The sequence below is a fragment of the Convolutriloba macropyga genome, chromosome 7, assembly GCF_964194025.1.
Source record: "Convolutriloba macropyga chromosome 7, txConMacr16.3, whole genome shotgun sequence".
Lineage (NCBI taxonomy): Eukaryota > Metazoa > Xenacoelomorpha > Acoela > Convolutidae > Convolutriloba > Convolutriloba macropyga.
Window position 1 is genome coordinate 14,098,123 of NC_134474.1, and position 26,274 is coordinate 14,124,396.

The 26,274-nt window shown below is 35.7% G+C and overlaps 2 protein-coding genes across 2 annotated transcripts in view; both read left to right on the forward strand.

Annotated features, from left to right (window-relative positions):
• Nucleotides 1–26,274, forward strand: part of LOC142342624 (proteasome subunit beta type-7-like) — a 67,313-nt gene that overhangs the window by 19,121 nt on the left and 21,918 nt on the right. The gene's annotated exons all lie outside the window — the stretch shown is intronic.
• LOC142342111 (uncharacterized) lies at nucleotides 19,119–20,966 on the forward strand. Its single transcript, XM_075393302.1, has 2 exons — nucleotides 19,119–20,190; nucleotides 20,513–20,966. The coding sequence occupies exons 1-2, from the start codon at nucleotides 19,144–19,146 to the stop codon at nucleotides 20,708–20,710; spliced, it is 1,245 nt and encodes a 414-aa protein (XP_075249417.1). The 5' UTR covers nucleotides 19,119–19,143; the 3' UTR covers nucleotides 20,711–20,966.

Sequence of the window (26,274 nt, forward strand, 5' to 3'; positions counted from 1 at the left end):
TGACTCCTTTTATAATGCGATTTTAGGTCAGATTTTTATCTCGCTTGTTAGAAATTATTTGCGTTTTTTGAATAAATTGAGGGGAGTCAAAAAAGAAAAAAAGCGTAATAGTTATAATTTTGACAACTTGTAACATGGCAAAAAGTAGTTTTCTCACTGCCAATTTTTTTCACAAAACAAATAGATTTTTTAGAACCAGATTGTATATTGTAATTTTCCTCCTGACGCTGGGAATTTACTGTTTGTCGTCATGATCAAAACAAAAATAACAATGACGCTGTATTCTGTTAAGACTCTACGTTCATGCTTAACAAATTGTTTGTTCTCCAGTGACGAAAATGATATTTTCTTTCTTTTCTTCTGTAGAATTTGCGTAAGAAAGAAGTCTTAATCAAAAATATATCATATAATTAGAAGACTACATAGCTTTGAGCTCACATTTATTATAAACTTCAATTAGCTTGAAATTTCTCCGAGTGTTTTAGAAGACTCGATATCTTTGTGCTCGTAGCTATTATAAATTTCATTCAGCTTGAAATTTTTGCGAGTCTTTTGATAATTGGTATGTTGGTGACAATGGTTTTGCATATGGCAATTGAGTGCTGCGAATGTCAAAATTCAGCGGCAACGTTTGTTGAATTTAAAGAAGTTTTTCAGTTTGAAGGAGTTGAATTGAAATTATTGCTGATAAAACTCATTCAAAACTTTACTGGTATTGCAAAGATGCAGATCCAATATTTTTTTCAGTTCGAAAGGGTTGAAGTTCACATTAATCCAAAAATCCAGTCCACATTTTTCCGTTTGTAAGGGTTAGAGTTCACAATCTGTAAATATTTCTGATAAAAAGCATTCAATAGTAGTCTGGTATCCGAAGACTAGAGGCTAAGTTATTGTGTTGGAATGACCTAAAAACGAATAAGAATAGGATCAAGAGCCAGCTCGGTCTGATAAAACCACAAAAATTATCAATTAAGTACAAAATGGGCCTTCTTGATAAAAAAAATTGAGCCGATTCGGATAAAGATCTGCCCGGGTCAAAATTTTGTCAAAAAATTAATGTATGAGCTGCAAAAGAGCGGTGAAAAGAAATTTCGACACGAAGCACCCGCATCTTTTAGCGATGAAGGGGGTGAAATATTGGGTGAAGGGGGAGGGATATTGAAAGATATTTGTGAATTTAAAAGCGAGCTTCTTAATCATGATTTGCTTTATAAATGCCCAATTTACAAATTCTTTCGGTAGGTTTTCAACTGTGTTCTACAATGGACTGCTCTGGTCTGATTAGGACTTCTCTGTTGCTACTCTTCGTTTTGCAGATAAGCAGGAAAACAGTTTTTCTAAATTTGCAGAAAAGTTGAATTATGGTAATCGTAAAAAACAGGTTGGAAAGATCAATTTTCCTCATAGTGGGTGTGTTGAAATGCTGTCGAAAAAGAGACTTATCTTGAATTTGCAAGAGAAAATCTTAAAAAACAGCTACTACAACTTTATGAACATACTTGATTAGATACCGAAGCAGTCTTTCTCAGTACTTCAGTCGACAAATCTTCAAAAAGATACATTATTCTTTAATCTGCTTTTCAATATTTACCCAAAAAATACAAAGGACTCACTAAAATATCAACAAAAAATTATTGAAAACCAGATGACAAGCTTTATCCCCTGGCTTTCTCCTGGACTGAAACTTAGCGCCAAAAGCATTTTGGGTTAGCCTCAAAGGCCATTTAGATTTTAAAGCCATGACTAAACGATAAATTAATTGAAGAAATTATGAAACAGCATACATCAGGATAAAATTTTGCTTACCTTTAGATAGCCCCTTATCTGCTTCCACAGTCTGTACTCAATGCGCCAACATCCTGTAGATGAGGTAGGTATCTAGTAGACCCAATGTAATTTGGATCATAGCAATATTATAATTCAGCGCTGATTCATAGTATTTCTCAGTCTGTTTTTTAATATGAATAGATTATGATCATGTCTCATGTAACTTTTTCCATTGTTCAGACAAGATATCACAATAAAAAACCTGCTCTATGAAAACACTCTTACCAGTCCAAGAACAGTCCCTCTCAAAAGATGGTTGATTATTCTCAATTATTTTATAAACTGTTCCAAAATCTGGAATTTTATGCACCATGTTTTTTTTCATGAATGGATTACTTTTCGGTCAATATTTATTTGGTTTTACTTATACTGCTTTTATTTCTTCGGGCTGGACTGTTACTGTATAATGTTAATTGCTTTTTGCTATCATTTTCTTAAATAGTTTACATTGATATTTAGAGAATAAAGTTCTTCAAGTCAATTTGATAGCCATATTTTGGGTGGTTTTTATCTGGGATAGCTGCCTTATAAAATTTTAGGATGTCCGATTGCAATATTTTATCCTTTCATTTAGAGAGAGCGTTTTTTTGTAAACTGAAACCAATTCTTTTCAACTGTCAACCAGAATGATATTCAATCAACAAAAAGGCAATCTGTGTTGAAGATTTCAGGCAGCTAACCTTTTGGGGCATATCCCATTTCTACCAATAAATGTATGATGATGAAAAAATGATGTCTAGTACATCTTGTCATCCAAAATGTTCCAATTGAATCTCAGCAGGAGCTTGCTAATCCAACAATGCAACCAAAAAAACTTAGAAACCAAAAAGTAGTGGCTGGCACAGAACTTGTTGGTGTTTCTGTCAGTATTCGGAATCATATCACATTGGAAATGCTACCCCGAGAATGATTAGATAAAAACTCGACTGTTTTCCTCCAACATTATGTCAAAATCGATTGTTAAGAAAAAGAGTTTAGAATATTTGCACTATTATTGTGATGCGCAGTTATACTCATTTTACACAAAAACTTAGCATATTTCTCTCTGAAAAATTTTAATGATTGAAAGCCATCATCTGTATCGTAGCAAAGCTGCTGTAACCTGTCAGTATCATTTTAAGGACAACATCAGTATTGGAATTCCTCAAAAGTTAGCCTAGTTCTTCTCTTTTGGCAACCTACAAAAGATCAATTCAACAATGCGGCCAAAGTCTGTTCCGACAAAGTACATCTAAACAGGGACAATTCCCTCCACTTTCTCCAAACATCATCTTGTTCCAGCAAATTAGTCTAAATACAAATTTGGCCAAAGAATAAGTGACTGTTATAGTAAACTCTGGTTCCCACAAGGTTAGAAGCTGAAAACTCTAAATGAAGACAAGCCAGAATGATCACTTTGGATGGCAAAACGGAGATTCAATTGAAAACTCTATACGTTTTTGAGCAAAACAAATAATATATTAAAAATTCAGGGTAATCACAGTTTCTTGTCCTCGCAGTTATAATTTCCAATCTTTTTGCAATAACTGCAGGAGCGGCAGCAACAACACTCTTAAAAATTGCAGGTAAATTGATCATAAATTGCAGATAAATTTACCTAGATTTCGCAAGTAAATTGTTCTTTAATGCAAATCACCTAGAACCTACCTGCAAACACATTACCTTACCTGCAATTCTAGGTAAAACTTCCTGCAAGTTACCTAGAGTTTGCAATTATATCCTCCTAGAATTTTACCTGCTAAACAAATTCTTCAATTATGACAGAGATGTTTTTGGGTCGATGGATAGCTTTTGAAGATCACAAAATTGTTTTTTCAATACCGCAAGAAAATATACAGAGGAAAATAATTGATCGGTGGTCACAATTTCATACATTACTTTCCCGCCCTTTATTATCTGAACAGTCAGTTTTAGCCATGTAAACACAAAATGAAAAGTCAAGAGGAGCAAGCCAAAAACTAGTTACCGACCACAAGGATTATAGATGATAGGGCATAATAATTTCTGCTGAATTTTTCCAGTTTTCTGCTCGGACTGACTTTGTTTCCTTCTAATCTTCCATTGAGGAATATTATCTAAACTTCAATCAGATTTTTAAATGTTTTTTTCACGTATGGCTACACACTTATCATTGCACGCATAATTTTTTGCAGTTAATTTTGCAGGTAATTTTACCTGCAATTTTGCTTAACTTCAAACGTTGCAGATAAAATTACCTAGACATTTTTTATAGTGAAAGAAAGAAAAGCAATCGAAAGAACTAATTTTTGCAGACTTTCTTGAAGAAGAATTCTATCTTTCGTGATCTCAGCTGTTTACGATCATCAATGAGGTTTGTAAATTTGCTTCCGTAAACATTTCTCTGCCCTATTACCTTTTCTTATCACTTAATGACGGAACAGAGATGGCCCGCACATCTGATTTAGAACTATTCACTTTCAGTCCAAACAGACACTAACTATCTTAAACTTGCAGAATTAAACTTGCAACCAATAAATGAATAACTATCCGTTATACAAAAAGTTTCTAAACTCAATACAATGCCTCCTTAAATTGGACTGAGTCATCGATCGGGAGAAATGATTTTTGTAGACATTCTATATAAGTATATACTATGAGTCAATTTAATCAATATTATCCCATTAGACGTGAACGTTAATTAGATGTGAACTGAAATTATATCAAATTTGCTTAAACAAGTTCATAAATCATTGGATCAAAAGCGAAGTTAGAAAATAAAAGCTTCATTATATGGGATGACTTCAAATTAGATCGCAGCGTAGATTATTCTTACGGCCCGGGTAGAGTTTTTTGGGTAAATTTTTGTAAAAAATGCAGTGATTGCGGTGATTGCAGTGAAAATAAATATTTAGCCGCATTTCATTGCATTTCTTACAAAAATTCACCGCGAAATTTTCCGCATTTCTTACAAAAATTCACCGCATCAACTTTTGTGGCAAATTAAGGTAAGAAATGCGGTGAAAGCGGTGAATGCGCTGAAAAAAGTAACTCGCCACATTTCGCCGCGTTTCTTACAAAAATTCACCGCGAAATTCACCGCATTTCTTACAAAAACTCACCGCATATGATTTCCAAAGTTTACTCAATCTGATTTAATTTCACAAGAAATTCCAAAGATGCAAGTGACAGTTGGCGCAGTGGACTAAGCAGTTGAAGGCATGCAGTAGGTCAGAGGCAGTGTGGGGAAGATTCTTTTTTGTAAGAATACTGAGAACGCGGTGAAAGTAAATAATTCACCGCGATTCACCGCATTCACCGCAAAAAGATGTAAGAAATACGCGGCAAAATTTTTTTTTTCACCGCATTTAACCGCATTTCTTACGAAAATTCACCGCCAAACCATGACCAGGGGGGGGGGGGAAATTATCTAGTCTCGAAGGTCTAGATGCAGACTCATGAAAAGACTTTAGAATTCTGGTGGTGGGTGGGCAATATTGACTATAATTACACGGTATAGCCACTAGTTAAAACCAGGTAAAGTCTTTTATGGGTGCGATGAAAAATTAGAGTCGAGCTAAAGTCCAGCATGTCTTAAACTCCAGCTAAATAGCACACTTTTCATAGTACATTTTTGTCCAGCATTGATTTTTTTTAAATCTGTAGCTAGACTTGGGCCACGAAGTCTGGTATCTGATGTAACAACAAAAACGGGCCCTAGATCAAGGTGTCAACGCTAAAAATCGCTAATGACATTAATGATATTTATGATTAAATGATAATTATGATTTGCGAATTTTAATTATGAAATTATATGATATATTAATCAGTTAAAATGTCGGTAAAGTTAATTAAATTAATAGCAAGTTTAAATCAAATAAAACTAAATTTCAAATTATAATAACCCTAGTTCAGCGTTGAAGCCTATAGTTACTTGAATTGACACAGACTAACAAAACAGCGAGCTTCATCAGACAACAGAAATCATTCAACAATTGATGTAAAAGCCACCACGTCGTGTTTTACGTTACAAGTTAGTTCTTGGGACAATGTCACGATTTCAGCCATTCAACCATCCCTACAATACTAATTGTCACAAGGACTGTGACCAAGAAAAATGCCAGTCTTGGGATAAATAAAATGATTTTTTTAGTTTCCAGAACGAAGACATTAAGACTTAAAATTAACCTTAAAAGTGCTCAAGTTAAAATTATTTGTTTGCTATTGTTTAGTTAAGGAGTCAAAGAGCTGTATGAAATTTGAATAGCAAAAGCATATCATCCTTTTTTCTTCTAATTTTCCAATTCCGGCTATTCTTCTGATTTGGAACAGGTGTTCCAGGCACTTATCGCCCACTTTGAAAGACATTAATTATTGGTGTTCGGTTCATTTTGGAGAGAGAGAGAGTATGCGCAAATCGCTTGAAAGCGTTATTAATTTTTGACTGTAAAATTTCTTTTAAAACTCCACTTTTCAAACATGCCGCAAAACTGGCCGTTTTTGAATAAAAACCAAATTTAGTCTGTTTGAGCTGCAAAATTATATTTCTCTTTTCTTGCTACTATGCCTATACAAGCTTTTCAATAGCACAGTATGTTAAAAATTTGCTGCGGGCGATGATATAGGAAAATTATAAAGAGCAGAAACACCATTGGGCTTCCATTATTTTGGCAACTCTAGTTTTGACTCTCCTGCAGAGATACGAATTGCTCTCAAGCGACCCGGTTGTTTAATGGCAACTGGACCGATAATAATACCTGCCTGTGGTAAAGACCCGGGTCGAGGTGTCAACGCTAAAAATTGCTAATAAATGTAGGATTTGCGGTGAATGCGGTGAAAAGATGTGAGAATTGCGATTTTTAGCGTCGAATGCGATGAATGCGGTGAAAAGTTAATAATTCAACGCTGAGAATCGCAAATGTTACAAAAATTCACCGCTAAAAATTGCTGTATATTTTTGCGGTGAATTTTTGTAAGATTTGCGGTCTAAATTAAGTGACAGATGGCGCTGTGGAATAAAGAGTTGTTGACATGCAGGGGATGAGGGGTTCTAACCCGTGTACGGCAGCTTCTTTATTGTAAGAAATCCGGTGAATGCGGTGAAAAAAAATTTCACCGCTAAAAATCAAAAATCTTGCCAAAATTCACCGCTAAAAACAGCAAATCTTACAAAAATTCACCGCTTTCAACAAAAAGATGCTGGCGCTTTGCGGTGAAATTTTTTTTTCACCGCTATTCACCGCAATTCTTACATTATTTTTTCGACCAAACCTCGACCCGGGGTTCTCCATCCCGAATGAAGAAAAGTGGTTCAAGTCAACTCATTAAGTGTTGACTGATAGGCAAACCGTTTGACATTTATTTTTCTGGCTGCTCAATAAGAACCAACTACAACCTGGTAACTTTCGATTACGAGTTTCAAAATAATCGTGTACATAAAACTTTTTACCAACTTTACATCTGAAAAAAAATCTTAAAAAATGTTGCTAAAAATCCGCTTCTTGTCTCGTGAAGAGGGCTTTATTTAAAAAAAATCTCTATGAAGGAAAAGTTTGTTGGAACTATGAATAAAACAAAAACCCTAAAAATTAAGAAAACAATTTTAGTGGTCTTCAAAGTTCCTGTTTTAGCTTGTTCATCAATAGCTAAAGGGCATCAATAGTCATCAATAATCTACTCCGCAGAAATTTTAAAGGAAACATTTGGTTTCATGTACCGCATAAAATATTGCCCTCTTTGCGAGCATCAGAAAAATTAAAACAACAAGAATCTTCATCTTGATTCAAACTCGTGCGGGCAACCTCATCAGTTTTTTTTTTGACTTTGATGCATATAAGTAAACGTTTGCATCCAGGCCTTATAATTGTTGGCGCCACTTCAAATCACAACAAGAGCCATCAGAGAGCAGGAATTAACCTTTGAAACTGAAAAAACTTAGAATTTGTCAAAACTCAAAAATGACAAAAACTGAAAACTTTTACAAGTGGCCCATCCCCCCCCCACTTTTTCTGAAGGGAAAACCTGAGCAAGCAACGGTTTTAGAACCTGGATTTGTTGGCCGGTAAGCTACCCATGTAACTCACGACCTCTCTTGCACCAGACAAACAAGTGTGGCTATTAACACTTATTTGGTGCAAAAGTGCAAATGTGTTCATATATATCCTTTTTATCGCAAACTTTTTATTGCAAACCAGAGTGTGATTTTTCGGTTCCGCTGAGATTCTTGAGCAGCCGCAACAATAATCTACAAAATGTTTCAAATACTATTTTTGTCCTTTAACATGCGCTGATAGATATAAGTTGACTTCGGCAAAAAAACGAGTAAAATTGCCCGAAGAACATGTCACAACCTTTTGCCAGAGCAACAAGTTTTTCAAGTATCACAAATTGACATTGGTTGCTGACAAATTGAAATTTGAAAAACTTTGCAAACCTAAGGATGAGTGTCTCAAAACATCAGACAAAATGCAATTAGTCAGCTCAAACCATTGAAAAAGACTCTTTGCAAGAACCATGGGATTATTTTTGACAGTAAACTGAAATTTGAAAACCAAGCAATTGAATTATTACAAAATTTTCCAATGCATATCAGGTCAATAAACGCAATCAAGAGTCAGCTCTTTACAAAAATTTTGAAATTGAGCTTAACCACATTGAACATTTGTTCAAATGCCAACTCTGCTCTACGTTTGTTCCTGACAGTCCAATATTGCAGGCGTGTTTCGTATCTTTTTAATAAATAAGATGATGCCGTCATTGTAACGAACTCGAAAGTTGTATAAGTAACTCACAATCTTTTTAGATTTTGAAAAAACTGTTAGATTTTATAAGAGACAATATTTCAGAGCATAATACAAAATATAAAAAATATATGGATTCCAGCGTTATTTTTTCCAGTATCATAACGATTTGCTATTACTGATTCGACTCAAGAACAAGCTCACAACAATAAATATTCACGAGGTTTTCAAAAAATTCTGAAAAACTCTTGAATCTAATTCAAAGTCTAATTCATTTCAAAAAATTGATATTTTATCCAGTTTTTTCAACATAAATTTTGCGGGAACTGTGCTGCGGCCTCATTGTTTGGAATTCATGTTAGAACTAACAATTTATTAGATGAAAAAAATACCATGTTTCATTAGAAGTTTAAAAAAAAAACAGACAGTACAAGCACTGATTTTTCAAAATCCGCTGCAGTCCGGTGAAAATCTGATAATATTTGATTGTTCGCAATGCAATAGTTTTTCGAAAAATTTGTGCAACAAAAAATTTTGTTCTTTAAACTATAGCAAAAATTTGCACTACTTCGAGTTCTCATAATTGACACACGAGATTGCTCGATATTAATACACGAAGTAATTTGACAAATGCTAGCAATACAATGAAGGTCCCAATCAACTAGATCTTTTTGCAATCCAAAGTGCCCATTGATGGTAAAGAAGACGAGTAATACAGAAATCAAACAGTTTTAGAGGAACGAACTGATGTTGACACAGCAGCAGGCTGCTGTCGATTTGGCTTAGTTAATTGCAGAGAAGATTCTCAAGAATCCTTCTTAGCAATTACATTGCAAACGTTTTCATCATCACAAACTTTGAAAAGATGAAAAAACGCTCACTCATGTTTGACGATGGATGTTGAGCGTAAACTTGCTTTCCTTGCGTGGACAAATGCTACCGCTCGGAACTGTGTTTTGAACGCATGAAAATACATTGAAGACTTCTTGTTGATACCTTTCTCCGAATTACCTGTCACCGCTGATGTGCGTCATTGGTGTTCGCTAACAATCACGGAGGATGGTTTAGACATCTAGGAGCCAACGGAGTTTGACACTGACTACGTTTTGTCGCTTGAGGCTGTCGAAGCTCTTGCAAATGAAATTTTGCACTCTTTCAGGAAACGATTTGCAAGACAAACGCTCGTTTTATGAAGACAAAACTACGCAAAAAATGTTCATCGCTCGTTATCTGAAGACAAAGCCACGTGTTCGTTTGGCATCAAAATAACAAGTTTTGAAACGACCTGTAGAATTGTCACTAAAACGGTAAAAGGACCTCTTTAACATGCACTATAAAAGAACTGGCAACAATGATCTGCAAATAAACTGACAACTGAAGAAAAGACTGTACTTACTCATCCGCAAAAAAAATATATTCAAACGGTAATAAAATTTGCAGCCCTATGAAGCTCAAAGATTCGTCTCAGATGCTGCCCTGGTACTAAACGTATAATTGAAGTTGCTTATACCTAAAGGGTTACTGTGTGGGAGATAAAACTAGACTGCTAGTTGACTTTATCTTATTTCAGCCCACGTAAGGAGCTCCTAGAGTCTAGTATACTGATATGGTTTTAAACATAAATGTTTTTGTGGCAATTTTAAACACGCTGCTGTTGTGTTTTGATGTGGGAGCTCACTGTTTCCCCCTTTGGGTAAGTCATACCCTTTTTTGATAATATTCAATCCAGAAGAAAATTCCATTAATGCTTGTTCTACATTTCTCTAATACTTTTGACTATAAAAAAATTGTTGAGCGAAAGTGTGGCAGACGCCATTTATTATTTCATCATTTCAATCTTTGGCCAAAGAATAGGATGCATCAAAATTCTGGACGTTTCTGATATTTGAATTTGGTAAAAAACTTTGGTAAACTTTTGGACAAAAAAATGAACTAAATCTCAAATAAAATTTTACGAGTTGAGCGACAATGACTTGGCTTGCGCTAAATCTCATATTTTCAAGAACACATCAGTGCAAATCTCTAGTTCAACGGACACTATAGACTATCACGGGCAACAGAATGTTATCTTCTATGCGCTTTGTTGTCTACTTATTTAAGCGAATCTTTTTGCCGTTCTACGCTTACTAGCCGTAGCGTTTTCTTCGAATCATATTGACAAAGGAAACGCAAAAAAGCAATTCTACAAGGTGAATGGCTTTTTTACAGTCAATTATCGAAAAGGAAACTAGCGATTTCTTTTGAAATTTAATCTGTATATGCAAAACTATCACTCGTTTAATGGCACTGAATTTGGATAAATTGACGATAATGTCTTACAAACAAATGCAAAAATAGTTTGGCCAGTTTTCCATAAGCAGCTATCTTTTGATTCTCAGGTGAAATCTGATCAAATTGCTCAAATATTGGTTAAACCGACGAAAAAATCTCACCTAAAGATATGAAGGATCGCCCACGTTGATGAGGTTTCATTTTGGAATTTTTTCAAAGTTAATATTGTTAATTTATTAAAACTTAGGTCAATTAACCTTGAGATGCTTTTGTGTAAATCTAAAGAAGTTTCCAAAGTTATTTTTATCCAAAATAGGCTTCTAAAACAGGCCGCTCACCAATAAAGAGATGGAGAATAGACTATATAGGGAAATTTTACGCTAAGTAAACATTAAGTATATATGAATTCTTCAGACACACAAAAAGTTCTTCTTTAAGTTTAAGTGTTAAAGCGAAAATCACGCCAAGTGCTACATTGTTGATTAGGATCTGCTGCTGGCTCTGCTATCAGATTTTTTCAATTGTAAAGAACTGTAGGCAGACACTTGGGTTTAGCAGGTACAGTGGTAGTGAATTACTTCTAAACGATACATGATTAGGGACTAATTTAGAGGAAAAAGAAACAGATGAAGTTTTCCCTGTAAAAGTTAATCGGTTAGTACGCATGTTCGTCCTATAAATGGCCGTAGGTAAGTCACGCTTTTGTTGGAATGATCTTTTATTATCAAATGTTTTGGATGAGTTACCTTAAACTTGGTAAAGTATATCAACTGTGTCATTCTTAATACACTACGTTTTCTTAATACATTTGACGATTTAAGCTTAAAACAAAAAGCACGTTTCCAAATCTCAAGTCATTTGTTTCTCCTGAGGGAGCACCAAAATTGGACTGATTGGAAAGACGCAGAGCAGAGTACACCAAATGACCATTGTCAATTGCGTGAAGGGACATAAGTAAAACTGTAGCAGGAACACTTCATAGTCGCTGTTGTTGTTGTAGCTGCTTCTGGTTTTTGCTCCCAGTTCTTTTTCCAACACAAAGAATTCTTGCTTTTGCACCAGACGCAATAATATGTACAGTTTGATAGCCAAAGCAATTAATTTTTTTCACTTGTGTTTGAAGACAAAGGGTATTATCTATGGTCCACCTAAATTTTTACACTGGTTTAATTTATTTTATTATTGCTGTTCCTATGACTACAGTCTCCGAGTTGCTGAGCATAACATCATCTTTGAGCGAGAACGTATCCAGCTCAATTTTTGGCAAAAAAAATCAATCTAACGATACAAAAGTAAGTCTCTAAACCTTTAATGGTTTTCCGCAAGGAACTTAAATGAAAATCAAGAATTTTGTTTTGTTAAAACAAAAAACAGTTATCTGATTACTGCAAAACATTATCAGCTCCACTTACTTGCTCTGGGAGATAATTTATATATAAATTGAACAGAGGGGGTCCAAAAAATTGTTCCTTGAGGAAAACCTTCCTTTAGTTCTATCCTCTCTGCCACATTTCCATCCACACAAACTTGTTTTAATGATTCCCAAAAAGAAATTTCCTAACCCGTAATGCAGAATTTCTGCAGATTAGAGGTTTCAATTTTCGCAATGGGATTTGACGTGGCAGTGAGTCAAAGGCTTTAGATAAATCGCGTTAAATGTCATGAACAATAATATCATTATCAATTTCATGCTGAACCGAATCAATGACAAATAGAATAGCATCTTTTCATACCATGCGTCAAAATCCAAATTGAAGCGATGACAGCAGCTTCTTACTCTAAATTTAATAAGTGATTTGTTTTTGCAAGCTTTTTGCTTACATTTTATAAAACGTAGGAGATATCGCGATAGGACCGGAGTTTACAGGGTCCATGATATCACTTTTTTTAAAGATTAGTGTTATGGCAGCTCTTTTCACCAGGAAAGACACACTGGTTAGTGCAGAATTAGTATAAACGTCATTTAGAACAAAAAACTTTTTTTTACGTTTACTTTTTTCTACGAGTCTGTGAACATCCGCAGAAAAAACGTATAATAGAAAAGATGTTTTCAACTGTTTAGATAATCTTCATAGATTTGAAAATAGCTGATGCAGAGAAGAAGGATTAGCCAATTAAAACTTAAATTGATTTAAAAAAGAACAATTTTGAACATTGCGTTCATCGTCAGGTTTAAAAACTAAATTAAATTGTTTACAAAGTATATAAACTTGTCTTTGACTAATTCTAAGAAATGAGTTAAAGTAACAACGAATTTTTTAAACTATTTGCATTCCCAATCACATTTACAGCATTTTATTTACACCTATTACACTCAAACTAATTCAATCTTTATACTGGGGTTTTTGAAAATACTCGATATAATGCTTTCTTTTCCTGAAAAAGAATTTTTCTTTCATTCCTATCTGTTGTTGTTTTTTACTTGTAGGGGTTGACAAAATGTCGAGTTAACATATACCAGAATATTTTTTGAATTTCAAAATTCAAATTTTTTCATTTGAACTAATACTGCATTGTCAATTCTCGCCCCCCGTACTCACTGCGCGTAATTAATTGCTGTTTCAGGTTTTTGATGTAGATCGCTTCTGTTGTCAATAGTTTTTCAACCCCTAAACTTGCATCTACAATCTCCCATTCAATAATATAGCGTTGTACCACAACATTCAATGAGGTGCTTACCCACAAGGGAGTTCTTCTTTTGATGCTCCAAAAATCTGGTGATAAATTGTCGACTGATTTCGCCAATATATATAGAATTGCAGCCATTACATGTAACATTGTATACCACATGGGATTTCAGATTCTTATCAAAAGATGATATCAGTGTCGGCAGGCAAGTTTTTGGTTTCTCGTTGTGAAAAACGTTTGAATATCACAAAATTTTTTCCTTCTACTTGCAAAATTTTCAGTGATGTTTCCTGTGTTTTGAACAAAAAAGATCGGTTTGATCTCCGTTTTGATCAAACTATTGACTTCTTTGAGATATTGCTCACCTTTGAAGGTTTTTCTGTAAGCTTTTTCTTTGTAACAATTTTAACCAACGTCTCATTAACATTACTGGATTACCACTCAGTTGGATATTGATTTTCAGTCCAGATCTCTTGATTTTGCTTAAAGAATATCAAAGGATTGCCAGTCACTTTTTGCATTGAAAATCCTATGCACAGTCCCTTGAATCAAATTTTTTTAGTGTTGTAACAGACACACAGCTACAAAAATTTAAGGTTATGTCGGTATCGGTCTGTTTTTGGTTTCAATGACAGCTAATTTTGCTATTTTCGTTTCCTTTTATGTTTAGATCTAGGAATGCCAGGTCTCCACTACCGTTTGGTGTCTCAAGAGTGAATTGTAAGTTCTTGTGAAGAGAGCTTGTGTGCCCAAGGTTTTCTAGAGGTTTCCCTTTGACAGTGCACACTATGTCATTGGAATCCCTATTGAATAATTTTAAATCCTGTGTGTCCTTTTTTGTACCGTTTTCCACACAAAAAGAACAAAACCATACGATTTCCTGCATGTTCTTATACTCAGTGTCTGTGATACCTTAGCATTTGGCATGAAACCAGTTTTAACACTCTATCCCTTTCCCTTGGAAAGGAACGTTGTCTTTCCCCTCATTTGGTCTCTGCATGGATTTTTTCAAAGATTTTGTCCACAATTTTTTCAGAATTACAGCCAGCGAAGCACCCATTGCTAAACCGTCTGATTGAGTGTACCACATTTTATTACACTTAAAGTCAACATTCGCTACAGCTTGTCTCAAAAGGTTTTTCATTGCTGACCTCGAAATCTCAAGAACCTCGTCACAAGAGAACAGATTATTAAGGACAATTTCAATTGCCTCCTCAACCGAGACATTGTTGTATACACGCTTTTAACATGGAGAGAAGCAACTAGCTCTGCTTCATTAAGTTTGGTAGCTTCTAAAGCGGCTCTGGCATCTTTCGAGTTAAGCTCAATATTTGCACCTGGTAGCTTCTCGAAAAAAGGAGAGAAATTTATTGAGGTTTTTTGTAATTGCTACCGGATATTGAGAGAACAGGCCAAAGTGGCGTACCACCTTTATGTATTTTAGCAACTCCACAAAGCCTGGCCGATTGGGATCCAGTTGTCCCGAGCCGAAGATAAATCTTCTAGGTTATTTTTACTCTGTTTCATTAATTGATACAATCTGCTATTTATCAGTTCCTCCGTTTTTTTGTTAATTAATCACTTTTTCAATTACGAGCCTGAAACTGACTGGCACTGAGGATTTCATTTGGTTTATCCGAGTATGTTGTTTGATGACACACAAATCACAACTTTTATCAAAAGTTACATCTAGTAGTTCTTGATCGTTCAAAATACCATTAACCCATCTATCCATTGGTGTCTAACGTTCACTCCTGGCGTACCATATTGAAGACAATTTTTTTCAGATGATTTTTCACCATCATTGTTTTTTTCCCTTAACTCACAAACTAATCTGACTACATCCCAAAGGAAGTGTACCTGAATGGATGCTTTGGACCTAAGGATAAGACCTCCAAGACAAATTTTGGCAGTTCAGACAAAATTTGGCAGTTCAACAACGTCCAATGTAACATTATTGTTATGAGATTTATACCGAGAACGCCTGTCCTGTTTTTCAGACAGCATTGCTGACTTGTCTTTAAGTCTCTTACTAATTAATTCGGAAATATCTCTCATTTATTCTTAATGCTGTACACAATTGATTGCAAAATTTATTTTTTCACTTTTTTCCGGAAAATATCCCTATCCACCCAAAGTTTTTTCTCGAACAATCTACGGCTTTTTTTGCACATTTATTTGTTTCCTTAAGAGCTTAAGTTGAAAGCCTTGCACCGCTTGTTCTGAAAAAATTTCGTTTTTGTGAATTCGAAACTTTCGAAAAAAAGTTCAAAAAAACAAAAAAAATTCAAAGTAAGATGTATTATCACTATCATTACAGTTTTATAAAAAAAAACCTAATGCAAAAAAAATTTTGTTTGGTGAAAAAATAATTGACAATTAAGAAAAACATCATTGTGTCTTAAATTAGTGTACTTCAACGATAAACATTAAATTTAATATGCCCTCTTTGTTAACTATGCCTCTGTTTTCTGAAATTTTTAACTTCAATTGTCAAACGACTTTTAATCTAGGTATTAAAACCAGATGTTTCCCCTTCATTGATTCTGTTTTCAAAGTGACACACTTATTTTTTTGACCTTTCATTTTGAAAGACATCTTTATGCTGATAATTGCACAAATCAAGTGTTATCTTTGTCTTCATTTCTCTTAGTAGCAATAGTTGTAGTAGTAGATCAAGTTTCTGGGTACAATTCCACGAGTTATTCACCCTACAAGTTTTAATTTAGCTGGACTTTTGATTCTTAGAGTTTGAGTTTAGACATTGGTCTGCAGGTTCCACAGTGGCATAAAATGTGCCCTGAGCAGGAACCATTTTCATTGTACTGTGGAAATTTTTGCTCGTTTTTTGTGCCTTGTCTTTTTATTGCTATAATCCCTTGTAAAATTTTCGGAAAAGTTGCAGGCGTTTTTGTTCGCGAGTATATCAAGGAGGAGGAGAAAGTCATGTAACTTGAAGTACAACGACAGCGGTATGAGCTTGAGGCGTTCAAGTCTCTTTGTATGTTTTATTTGACGGGTAGTTCATGTTCCAGTGTTGGTTTTCTTTGTAGCCTTGCTAGCGCTTTATCTCCCTTACTGGCGTACCAAACTTGGGATGCGTAGGCTACGACAAGTACAACATAGACATTATATGTGTTCAGTTTAGTTTTCCAGCTGCGATCTTTGAGATATTACGTTTTAAGAATATCTTTACGAATATAATATTTTCTAAGAATACAATTAAGGCTCCACGTCAGATTATTGTTCATCGGAACACCGAGGTCTCGTTGAATTTTAGCTGAGGCAAGAGCTGTTCCATTGAGGCTACCTTCAAAACTTTCTCGGAGACTCGGGCTTGCACATTTTTGGCATTGAGATTCATGTCATATTCTATACTCCATTTGCTGAATTGATTAATGTCATGTTGTAGGTGTGCTGCTGATTTTGAAATTAATTTGAAGTCGTCTGCATATGCATCAGGAATGGTGAGGGTAACTACATTACACAGGTCGTTCACATATCTGATAAAAAACAGGGGACCCAGTATAGACCCTTGTGGAGACTCGGGCTTGCACATTTTTGGCATTGAGATTCATGTCATTTTCTATACTCCATTTGCTGAATTGATTAATGTCATGTTGTAGGTGGGCTGCTGATTTTGAAATTAATTTGAAGTCGTCTGCATATGCATCAGGAATGGTGAGGGTAACTACATTACACAGGTCGTTCACATATCTGATAAAAAACAGGGGACGCAGTATAGACCCTTGTGGAGACTCGGGCTTGCACATTTTTGGCATTGAGATTCATGTCATTTTCTATACTCCATTTGCTGAATTGATTAATGTCATGTTGTAGGTGTGCTGCTGATTTTGAAATTAATTTGAAGTCGTCTGCATATGCATCAGGAATGGTGAGGGTAACTACATTACACAGGTCGTTCACATATCTGATAAAAAACAGGGGACCCAGTATAGACCCTTGTGGAGACTCGGGCTTGCACATTTTTGGCATTGAGATTCATGTCATTTTCTATACTACATTTGCCGAATTGATTAATGTCATGTTGTAGGTGTGCTGTTGATTTTGAAATTAATTTGAAGTCGTCTGCATATGCATCAGGAATGGTGAGGGTAACTACATTACACAGGTCGTTCACATATCTGATAAAAAACAGGGGACCCAGTATAGACCCTTGTGGAGACTCGGGCCTGCACATTTTTGGCATTGAGATTCATGTCATTTTCTATACTCCATTTGCTGAATTGATTAATGTCATGTTGTAGGTGGGCTGCTGATTTTGAAATTAATTTGAAGTCGTCTGCATATGCATCAGGAATGGTGAGGGTAACTACATTACACAGGTCGTTCACATATCTGATAAAAAACAGGGGACCCAGTATAGACCCTTGTGGAGACTCGGGCTTGCACATTTTTGGCATTGGGATTCATGTCATTTTCTATACTCCATTTGCTGAATTGATTAATGTCATGTTGTAGGTGTGCTGCTGATTTTGAAATTAATTTGAAGTCGTCTGCATATGCATCAGGAATGGTGAGGGTAACTACATTACACAGGTCGTTCACATATCTGATAAAAAACAGGGGACCCAGTATAGACCCTTGTGGAACATCACTGGTGACAAGAATATATGGAGATGAGGGGTCACTTATCGTTACGCTTTGAAGTCTATGCGACAAATTACGCCTCCTTAGTCCGTACTTAGACAATTTGTCGACAAGTTGTTTTTGATGAGGAACTGAGTCGAAAACCCTAACTGAGTCGGAAATCGAGATACAGGACATGTAACGTCATTTTCTTGGGAATCATTGTTATTGTGAAGTTCGTCAACAAAGAGGAGTTGTAGTAATGTCGAGCGGTTCTTTCGGAAACCAAATTGTGCATTGTTTAAGTTTGTGGACAGAAAGGATAGCCTTTGATGAATAACAGAAGGGATACCCTTTGTGGACAGAAAGGATAGCCTCTGGCTTAGGATAGTTTTTGATGAATAACATCGAAATTTGTACTTTTAGTAAGAAGTTGGCTTACCGCCAACGAGTTTACCGACTAACCTTTCAGTAAAAAAGCTTTTGATTAGTTGAACTTTTATTCTGATAAGACTATCTGGATCTATTCTGTTCCCCCCCCCCCCCCCAGTGTTTTTATGACCCCCTGTAACAAATTATACGTTGTGAAATAGCACGCGTGTGATATAGCACATGTAAGAAAATAGCGCATGCTCCTTGGGGTCATAAAAGATTTATGCTCGCTAAGCTTGGGGGGGGGGGGGGGGGTTGGGCGAAGCAGAAGATCCGACTATCTTTCGTTAAAGTCGACCTATTTGTTGATTCTGTTCCACTTGTACCCCATTAAACCCCTCCTTGATGTGTGAAGTATTTCTTCCGTGCAATTCTCATCTTGTCGCCTCGAAATCTGCACTGCTGAGTCATAGATCTTGTAGAAACATGAATCTTGTAGAGTAGAATCATCTCGTTTTTGGTAAATAGTATGTTGTGTAGATTCAAAATGAAAGGAAAAAGAACCTGTCAATATTCATTTAAATTATTTGTGAAATTTATTATTAGGGTTAATGAAGCGTATGATTTGACTCTCTCTCTCTCCTCTCTCTCTCTCTCTCTCTCTCTCTCTCTCTCTCTCTCTCTCTCTCTCTCTCTCTCTCTCTCTCTCTCTCTCTCTCTCTCTCTCTCTCTCTCTCCTCTCTCTGTTTCAGATCTAATGGAAGACTTTGAAGACCTTGATGTTCCCGCATGCGATGGTTTTGGTGCAGCGCAGAATTCAAATTTTGATGAGACTTATTTCGAACGACATCAAAGCTCGCCATGTAGATCAACACGCTCAAAGTCACAATCTCGGAGGTCAACAGAATCAAAAGCAGCCGTTGTTGAACACAAATGTGAAAGCCGTGAGAACGAAGAACCCGAGGAGCGGGAAACTGGAAGTCCAAAAAGGCGTTTGTCAAACTTTAAAGTGAAATATCAGTACAAATACAAAAATGCAGCTATACCTAAAACTCCAAAGTTGAGGACATTGGCGAGAGCTAGAAGGCCAATAATTGATACACCTAATACGAGGATAGTAAAAGAACTAGAACAGTTGCAAAAGAATCAATTTAAGGCTACAAAGTTAGATAGAAACGTTTTCAAACCGCCCATTCCCCCTGTGTTGAGCCATAAGCATACGACACCTCACGAACCTTCACTTTTGACACGATCGAGGACTGCAAACTCGCGTGAAAACGTTGATCAAGAATTTGATAAGGAAAACAAGTTTCAAGCTAATCCTGTTCCGAATTATGATGAGCTGTGTAAACTTGGTGTTTACCAACATCATTTAACAAAAGGAACTACTCCGAAGTCACCTGCGTTCAGTTTGACGCGGGCACGATCGCTGAAGGTCACGGGAACTCCTGTCAACGAAATTAAAAAGCACTATCATCCAGCCCCAAAATTTGGTAGCCCTTTCAGGCCGGCTAAGGCAAATAAAGTTACCAAAGTTGAAAGTTTCAGCTTTGAAGGTCGCGAGCTAAGGAAAAAATATGTCAATACATGTAACACTGAATCAAGTGATGGCGAGCCTTGTTTTAAGGCAAAACCTGCTCCTCACAAAGATGAAAGACCTTTCGTGCCTCGTCGCAATTTGATACCTCCGACGAAGCCCAGAGAATCTCTGATTCCACATGCAGTAAACCAACGTATGGAGCAACGGCATGAATTCGACCGGGAGTTTACAACCAGAAGCCAACTTCTAGAGAAGCAACGCCAGGTATGTTAGTTCTTTTGTTCGCATGAAGACTTTTGTTCGTTGAGCTGGGCGGACCCCAGACCAGCCAATATCCACCCAGTGTTTGGATGGGATGTTTTTAAAATTCAAAATGTGAATCCTTGTTCGACTAGAAAATATATATACATGAAAAATTATATGCAAATATGAACTCTGTAACAATCTAGACAATTTTGGAAAACTACTGGGGTGAAAAGCGGATGAAATTCTCGTGCCGCGGCTCAAATTCTAATCTACTACTAGCTTTCATTTAAGAGAAGTATTGATTTAATAGCTCAGAACTAAACAGGTTATGTTGCTTCAGGATAGAATAGCTAAAGAGGAAGAAATCGAAAATAGGCTGTTAAGGAGTAAGACGAGATTCCACGCCCAAGATGTGAAACATTACAATCCTGTCAAATTGCTACTTCAACACAAGAGCACCAAGGCCATTAGTCCAAAATTCTCACATCGATTGAACAGTGTGGACAAACGGAAGATGGATTCACTGAAGAAAGAGTGATTAAGTCTAATCAAGGTGCAATTATTTGTACGGTGCTGTAAGAGTGGTAACTCCATTTATCATGCAATTTTCAGAGGTTATAAATGCCTGGTGTGCCTTGTGTAGTTTACATAGTTAATGTCATCAATGATGTCATTGATTTTTGATTTTTGTGAAGACTTTCAGCTGATGATCAGCATCTTGTGATCTGTGATAAGAAATTATTGTTGTATGTTTGTTTTCAATGACCAATTTTAATAAATTCAATTAAACGTTGCGTCTCTTCTATAGAAAAAATTGAACACTCGTCAACTTGAGGCCTGGCTACAGTTATGTGAGAACATGGTGCTACAATATATACAAAGTAAGCATATTATTTCAGAGTTAATAGATGCTTTCTAGCAAAGTCGGTGGTTAAACCAAATTTGATATTACGCCGCGTTTAATCACGGAGAACCTCATTAGACCTATGCTTCGAGTATTTTTAACTTAACTTTTTCTCGATTCATCATGCTGCTGTGACTTTAAATCTGCCGTAAGTTATAAATGGAAAAAGAGGGAACCAAAAAAAGGTTTTGCGAGAGGTGAAATTCGCAAAGCTACTTTTTTCCGACTCCGCTTAGTGCGAGGACACCGTATGCTCATTTTTTCTACAGTCAATTGTAGCCAATAGATGTATTCATGGTAGCAAGTTGTGAGTGGTATCCTCAAGAAGACCATCAAGCATAAAATATTTTAGTTGGAATTTTTTTAGTTTCATCTTTGTCGAGGAGATATCGAGATTTAGTTTTTGTGAACCTTTCACTTTGTATTTTAATTTGTGCACTTTCGAGGTATTTCTGGCCCAACTCTGTAACAATCCAGACAATTTTGGAAAACTACTGGGGTGAAAAGAGGATGAAATTCTCGTGCCACGGCTCAAATCCTAATCGACTACTAGCTTTCATTTAAGAGAGGTATTGATTTAATAGCTCAGAACTAAGCAGGTTATGTTGCTTCAGGATAGAATAGCTAAAGAGGAAGAAATCGAAAATAGACTGTTAAGGAGTAAGACGAGATTCCACGCCCAAGATGTGAAGCATTACAATCCTGTCAAATTGCTACTTCAACACAAGAGCACCTAGGCCATTAGTCCAAAATTCTCACATCGATTGAACAGTGTGGACAAACGGAAGATGGATTTACTGAAGAAAGTGTGATTAAGTCTAATCAAGGTGCAATTATTTGTACGGTGCTGTAAGAGTGGTAACTACATTTATCATGCAATTTTCAGAGGTTATAAATGCCTGGTGTGCCTTGTTGTGTAGTTTACATAGTTAATGTCATCAATGATGTCATTGATTTTTGTGAAGACTTTCAGCTGATGATCAGCATCTTGTGATCTGTGATAGAAATTATTGTTGTATGTTTGTTTTCAATGACCAAATTTAATAATTTCAATTAAACGTTGCGTCTCTTCTATAGGAAAAATTGAACACTCGTCAACTTGAGGCCTTGCTACAGTTATGTGACAACATGGTGTTACAATATATACAAAGTAAGCATATTATTTCAGTGTTAATAGATGCTTTCTAGCAAAGTCGGTGGGTAAACCAAATTTTATATTACGCCGTGTTTAATCACGGAGAACCTCATTAGACCTATGCTTCGAGTATTTTTAACTTAACTTTTTCTCGATTCATCATGCTGCTGTGACTTTAAATCTGCCGTAAGTTCTAAATGGAAAATGAGGGAACCAAAAAAAGGTTTTGCGAGAGGTGAAATTCGCAAAACTACTTTTTTCCGACTCCGCTTAGTGCGAGGACACCGTATGCCCATTTTTTCTACAGTCAATTGTAGCCAATAGATGTATTCATGGTAGCAAGTTGTGAGCGGTATCCTTAAGAAGACCATCAAGCATAAAATATTTTAGTTGGAATTTTTTTGGTTTCATCTTTGTCGAGGAGTTATAGAGGTTTAGTTTTTGTGAACCTTTCACTTTGTTTTTTATTTTGTGCACTTTCGAGGTATTTCTGGCCCAACTCTGTAACAATCTAGACAATTTTGGAAAACTACTGGGGTGAAAAGAGGATGAAATTCTCGTGCCACGGCTCAAATCCTAATCGACTACTAGCTTTCATTTAAGAGAGGTATTGATTTAATAGCTCAGAACTAAGCAGGTTATGTTGCTTCAGGATAGAATAGCTAAAGAGGAAGAAATCGAAAATAGACTGTTAAGGAGTAAGACGAGATTCCACGCCCAAGATGTGAAGCATTACAATCCTGTCAAATTGCTACTTCAACACAAGAGCACCTAGGCCATTAGTCCAAAATTCTCACATCGATTGAACAGTGTGGACAAACGGAAGATGGATTTACTGAAGAAAGTGTGATTAAGTCTAATCAAGGTGCAATTATTTGTACGGTGCTGTAAGAGTGGTAACTCCATTTATCATGCAATTTTCAGAGGTTATAAATGCCTGGTGTGCCTTGTTGTTTAGTTTACATAGTTAATGTCATCAATGATGTCATTGATTTTTGTGAAGACTTTCAGCTGATGATCAGCATCTTGTGATCTGTGATAGAAATTATTGTTGTATGTTTGTTTTCAATGACCAAATTTAATAATTTCAATTAAACGTTGCGTCTCTTCTATAGGAAAAATTGAACACTCGTCAACTTGAGGCCTTGCTACAGTTATGTGACAACATGGTGTTACAATATATACAAAGTAAGCATATTATTTCAGTGTTAATAGATGCTTTCTAGCAAAGTCGGTGGGTAAACCAAATTTTATATTACGCCGTGTTTAATCACGGAGAACCTCATTAGACCTATGCTTCGAGTATTTTTAACCTAACTTTTTCTCGATTCATCATGCTGCTGTGACTTTAAATCTGCCGTAAGTTCTAAATGGAAAATGAGGGAACCAAAAAAAGGTTTTGCGAGAGGTGAAATTCGCAAAACTACTTTTTTCCGACTCCGCTTAGTGCGAGGACACCGTATGCCCATTTTTTCTACAGTCAATTGTAGCCAATAGATGTATTCATGGTAGCAAGTTGTGAGCGGTATCCTTAAGAAGACCATCAAGCATAAAATATTTTAGTTGGAATTTTTTTTTGGTTTCATCTTTGTCGAGGAGTTATAGAGGTTTAGTTTTTGTGAACCTTTCACTTTGTTTTTTAATTTGTGCACTTTCGAGGTATTTCTGGCCCAACTCTGTAACAATCTAGACAATTTTTGAAAACTACTGGGGTGAAAAGAGGATGAAATTCTCGTGCCACGGCTCAAATCCTAATCTACTACTAGCTTTCATTTAAGAGAGGTATTGATTTAATAGCTCAGAACTAAGCAGGTTATGTTGCTTCAGGATAGAATAGCTAAAGAGGAAGAAATCGAAAATAGACTGTTAAGGAGTAAGACGAGATTCCACGCCCAAGATGTGAAGCATTACAATCCTGTCAAATTGCTACTTCAACACAAGAGCACCTAGGCCATTAGTCCAAAATTCTCACATCGATTGAACAGTGTGGACAAACGGAAGATGGATTTACTGAAGAAAGAGTGATTAAGTCTAATCAAGGTGCAATTATTTGTACGGTGCTGTAAGAGTGGTAACTCCATTTATCATGCAATTTTCAGAGGTTATAAATGCCTGGTGTGCCTTGTTGTGTAGTTTACATAGTTAATGTCATCAATGATGTCATTGATTTTTGTGAAGACTTTCAGCTGATGATCATCATCTTGTGATCTGTGATAGAAATTATTGTTGTATGTTTGTTTTCAATGACCAAATTTAATAATTTCAATTAAACGTTGCGTCTCTTCTATAGGAAAAATTGAACACTCGTCAACTTGAGGCCTGGCTACAGTTATGTGACAACATGGTGTTACAATATATACAAAGTAAGCATATTATTTCAGTGTTAATAGATGCTTTCTAGCAAAGTCGGTGGGTAAACCAAATTTTATATTACGCCGTGTTTAATCACGGAGAACCTCATTAGACCTATGCTTCGAGTATTTTTAACTTAACTTTTTCTCGATTCATCATGCTGCTGTGACTTTAAATCTGCCGTAAGTTCTAAATGGAAAATGAGGGAACCAAAAAAAGGTTTTGCGAGAGGTGAAATTCGCAAAACTACTTTTTTCCGACTCCGCTTAGTGCGAGGACACCGTATGCCCATTTTTTCTACAGTCAATTGTAGCCAATAGATGTATTCATGGTAGCAAGTTGTGAGCGGTATCCTTAAGAAGACCATCAAGCATAAAATATTTTAGTTGGAATTTTGTTTTGGTTTCATCTTTGACGAGGAGTTATAGAGGTTTAGTTTTTGTGCACCTTTCACTTTGTATTTTATTTTTGTCCACTTTCGAGGTATTTCTGGCCCACTTCTGCTTTTTGCAAAATGTTGACATTGGATGGTAAGAAGTTATTATATTTAATAGCCGCGAAGTGATAGCGGCTATTATTGGGGACATCGTAGTTTTTTTACAATTCAAAGAATTTGAATTGTATTGGGGCGCTGTCTAGATCTGTTCAGACATATTCATGATTTTTGAAGTCAAATTGGAGCCATAACTATTTTTGTCACTTTGGGTCAATGGTTTGCTAATTTAGCTTAAAAAATAGATAACTGGTGTCGCATCAGGTACCTGCAGTTTTTTTGTCACTTTGAGAGTTACTGTCAAATTTATACTGAAGCAACAAGAGATTTATGGTGCTTCCTAAATTTTGAGTATTCACACAACAGTGTGAGTATGTTTTTAGTCCAAATTCTTTTATTTTAATTTTTTTTCCGCAATTTTCGGAGATTTTATCATCTTTGTATCAACTAGGACTCTAATATGCAGAACATACTATCAGTTACACTTTTTTGTCTCTAACAATTGTTGACTAAAGGTTTATCATGGAAAAAAATTGAAGAATGCAAGCAAAATTATTAAAAATCGTTTTTAATTCCCTAAAGATTTAAAATTTACCCTCAAGATTTCGTTTGAACAAAATAGGCACACAATTTTCAATCAGGTGTTGAATCATTGGGTTTTTGATTCAACAGTAGCTAAGTTCTTTTAGTGTTTACTTTAAATAGTTTCCTCAAATTAAAATATTAAATGTCCTCGATCAACTTTTCATAAAATTTTCATTTCATGTTAAAGTTCAAAAACAATAAGTGAAAATCGCAACCATTAATTATAATTTTAATGTTCTTTAACAACCATGAATAATGTTTTTCTGTTTCCTTAAAAAGCGAAGATGACCTTTCATTAAAAAAAATGAAGTTCTACGGTGCATCCATAGAAACCTGTTAGTTTTCTTTAATCCGACGAAGTGGTAAGACAAGGGGGAGAGTAAAAAGTACAGGAAAAACTGAAAATTTCTCTAATGTTTTTAGTGAAAGTGATCAATAGCCGCCGTCGGCCTCTCAAAGGCTATTATTTAGGCGCTCTCCTTTTTTCTTAAAAATTTACATTAGTCAATTTTTTCACGCTTGACTTCTGACTTAACTCACTCACTGTTTCCACTGAATGGATTTTAATTTCGTTCACGCATTGAATTACGAAATGTGGCGAATATTGTCAAAAGCGAAAAATCAAAGGAAACG

What these genes read in the sequence shown, in the direction of transcription:
- LOC142342111 (XM_075393302.1), top strand. Translation starts at nt 19,144, where the DNA reads ATGGAAGACTTTGAAGACCTTGATGTTCCCGCATGCGATGGTTTTGGT. An exon ending in TTCTAGAGAAGCAACGCCAG is followed by an intron (nt 20,191 to 20,512) that starts GTATGTTAGTTC and finishes ATGTTGCTTCAG; the next exon opens with GATAGAATAGCTAAAGAGGA.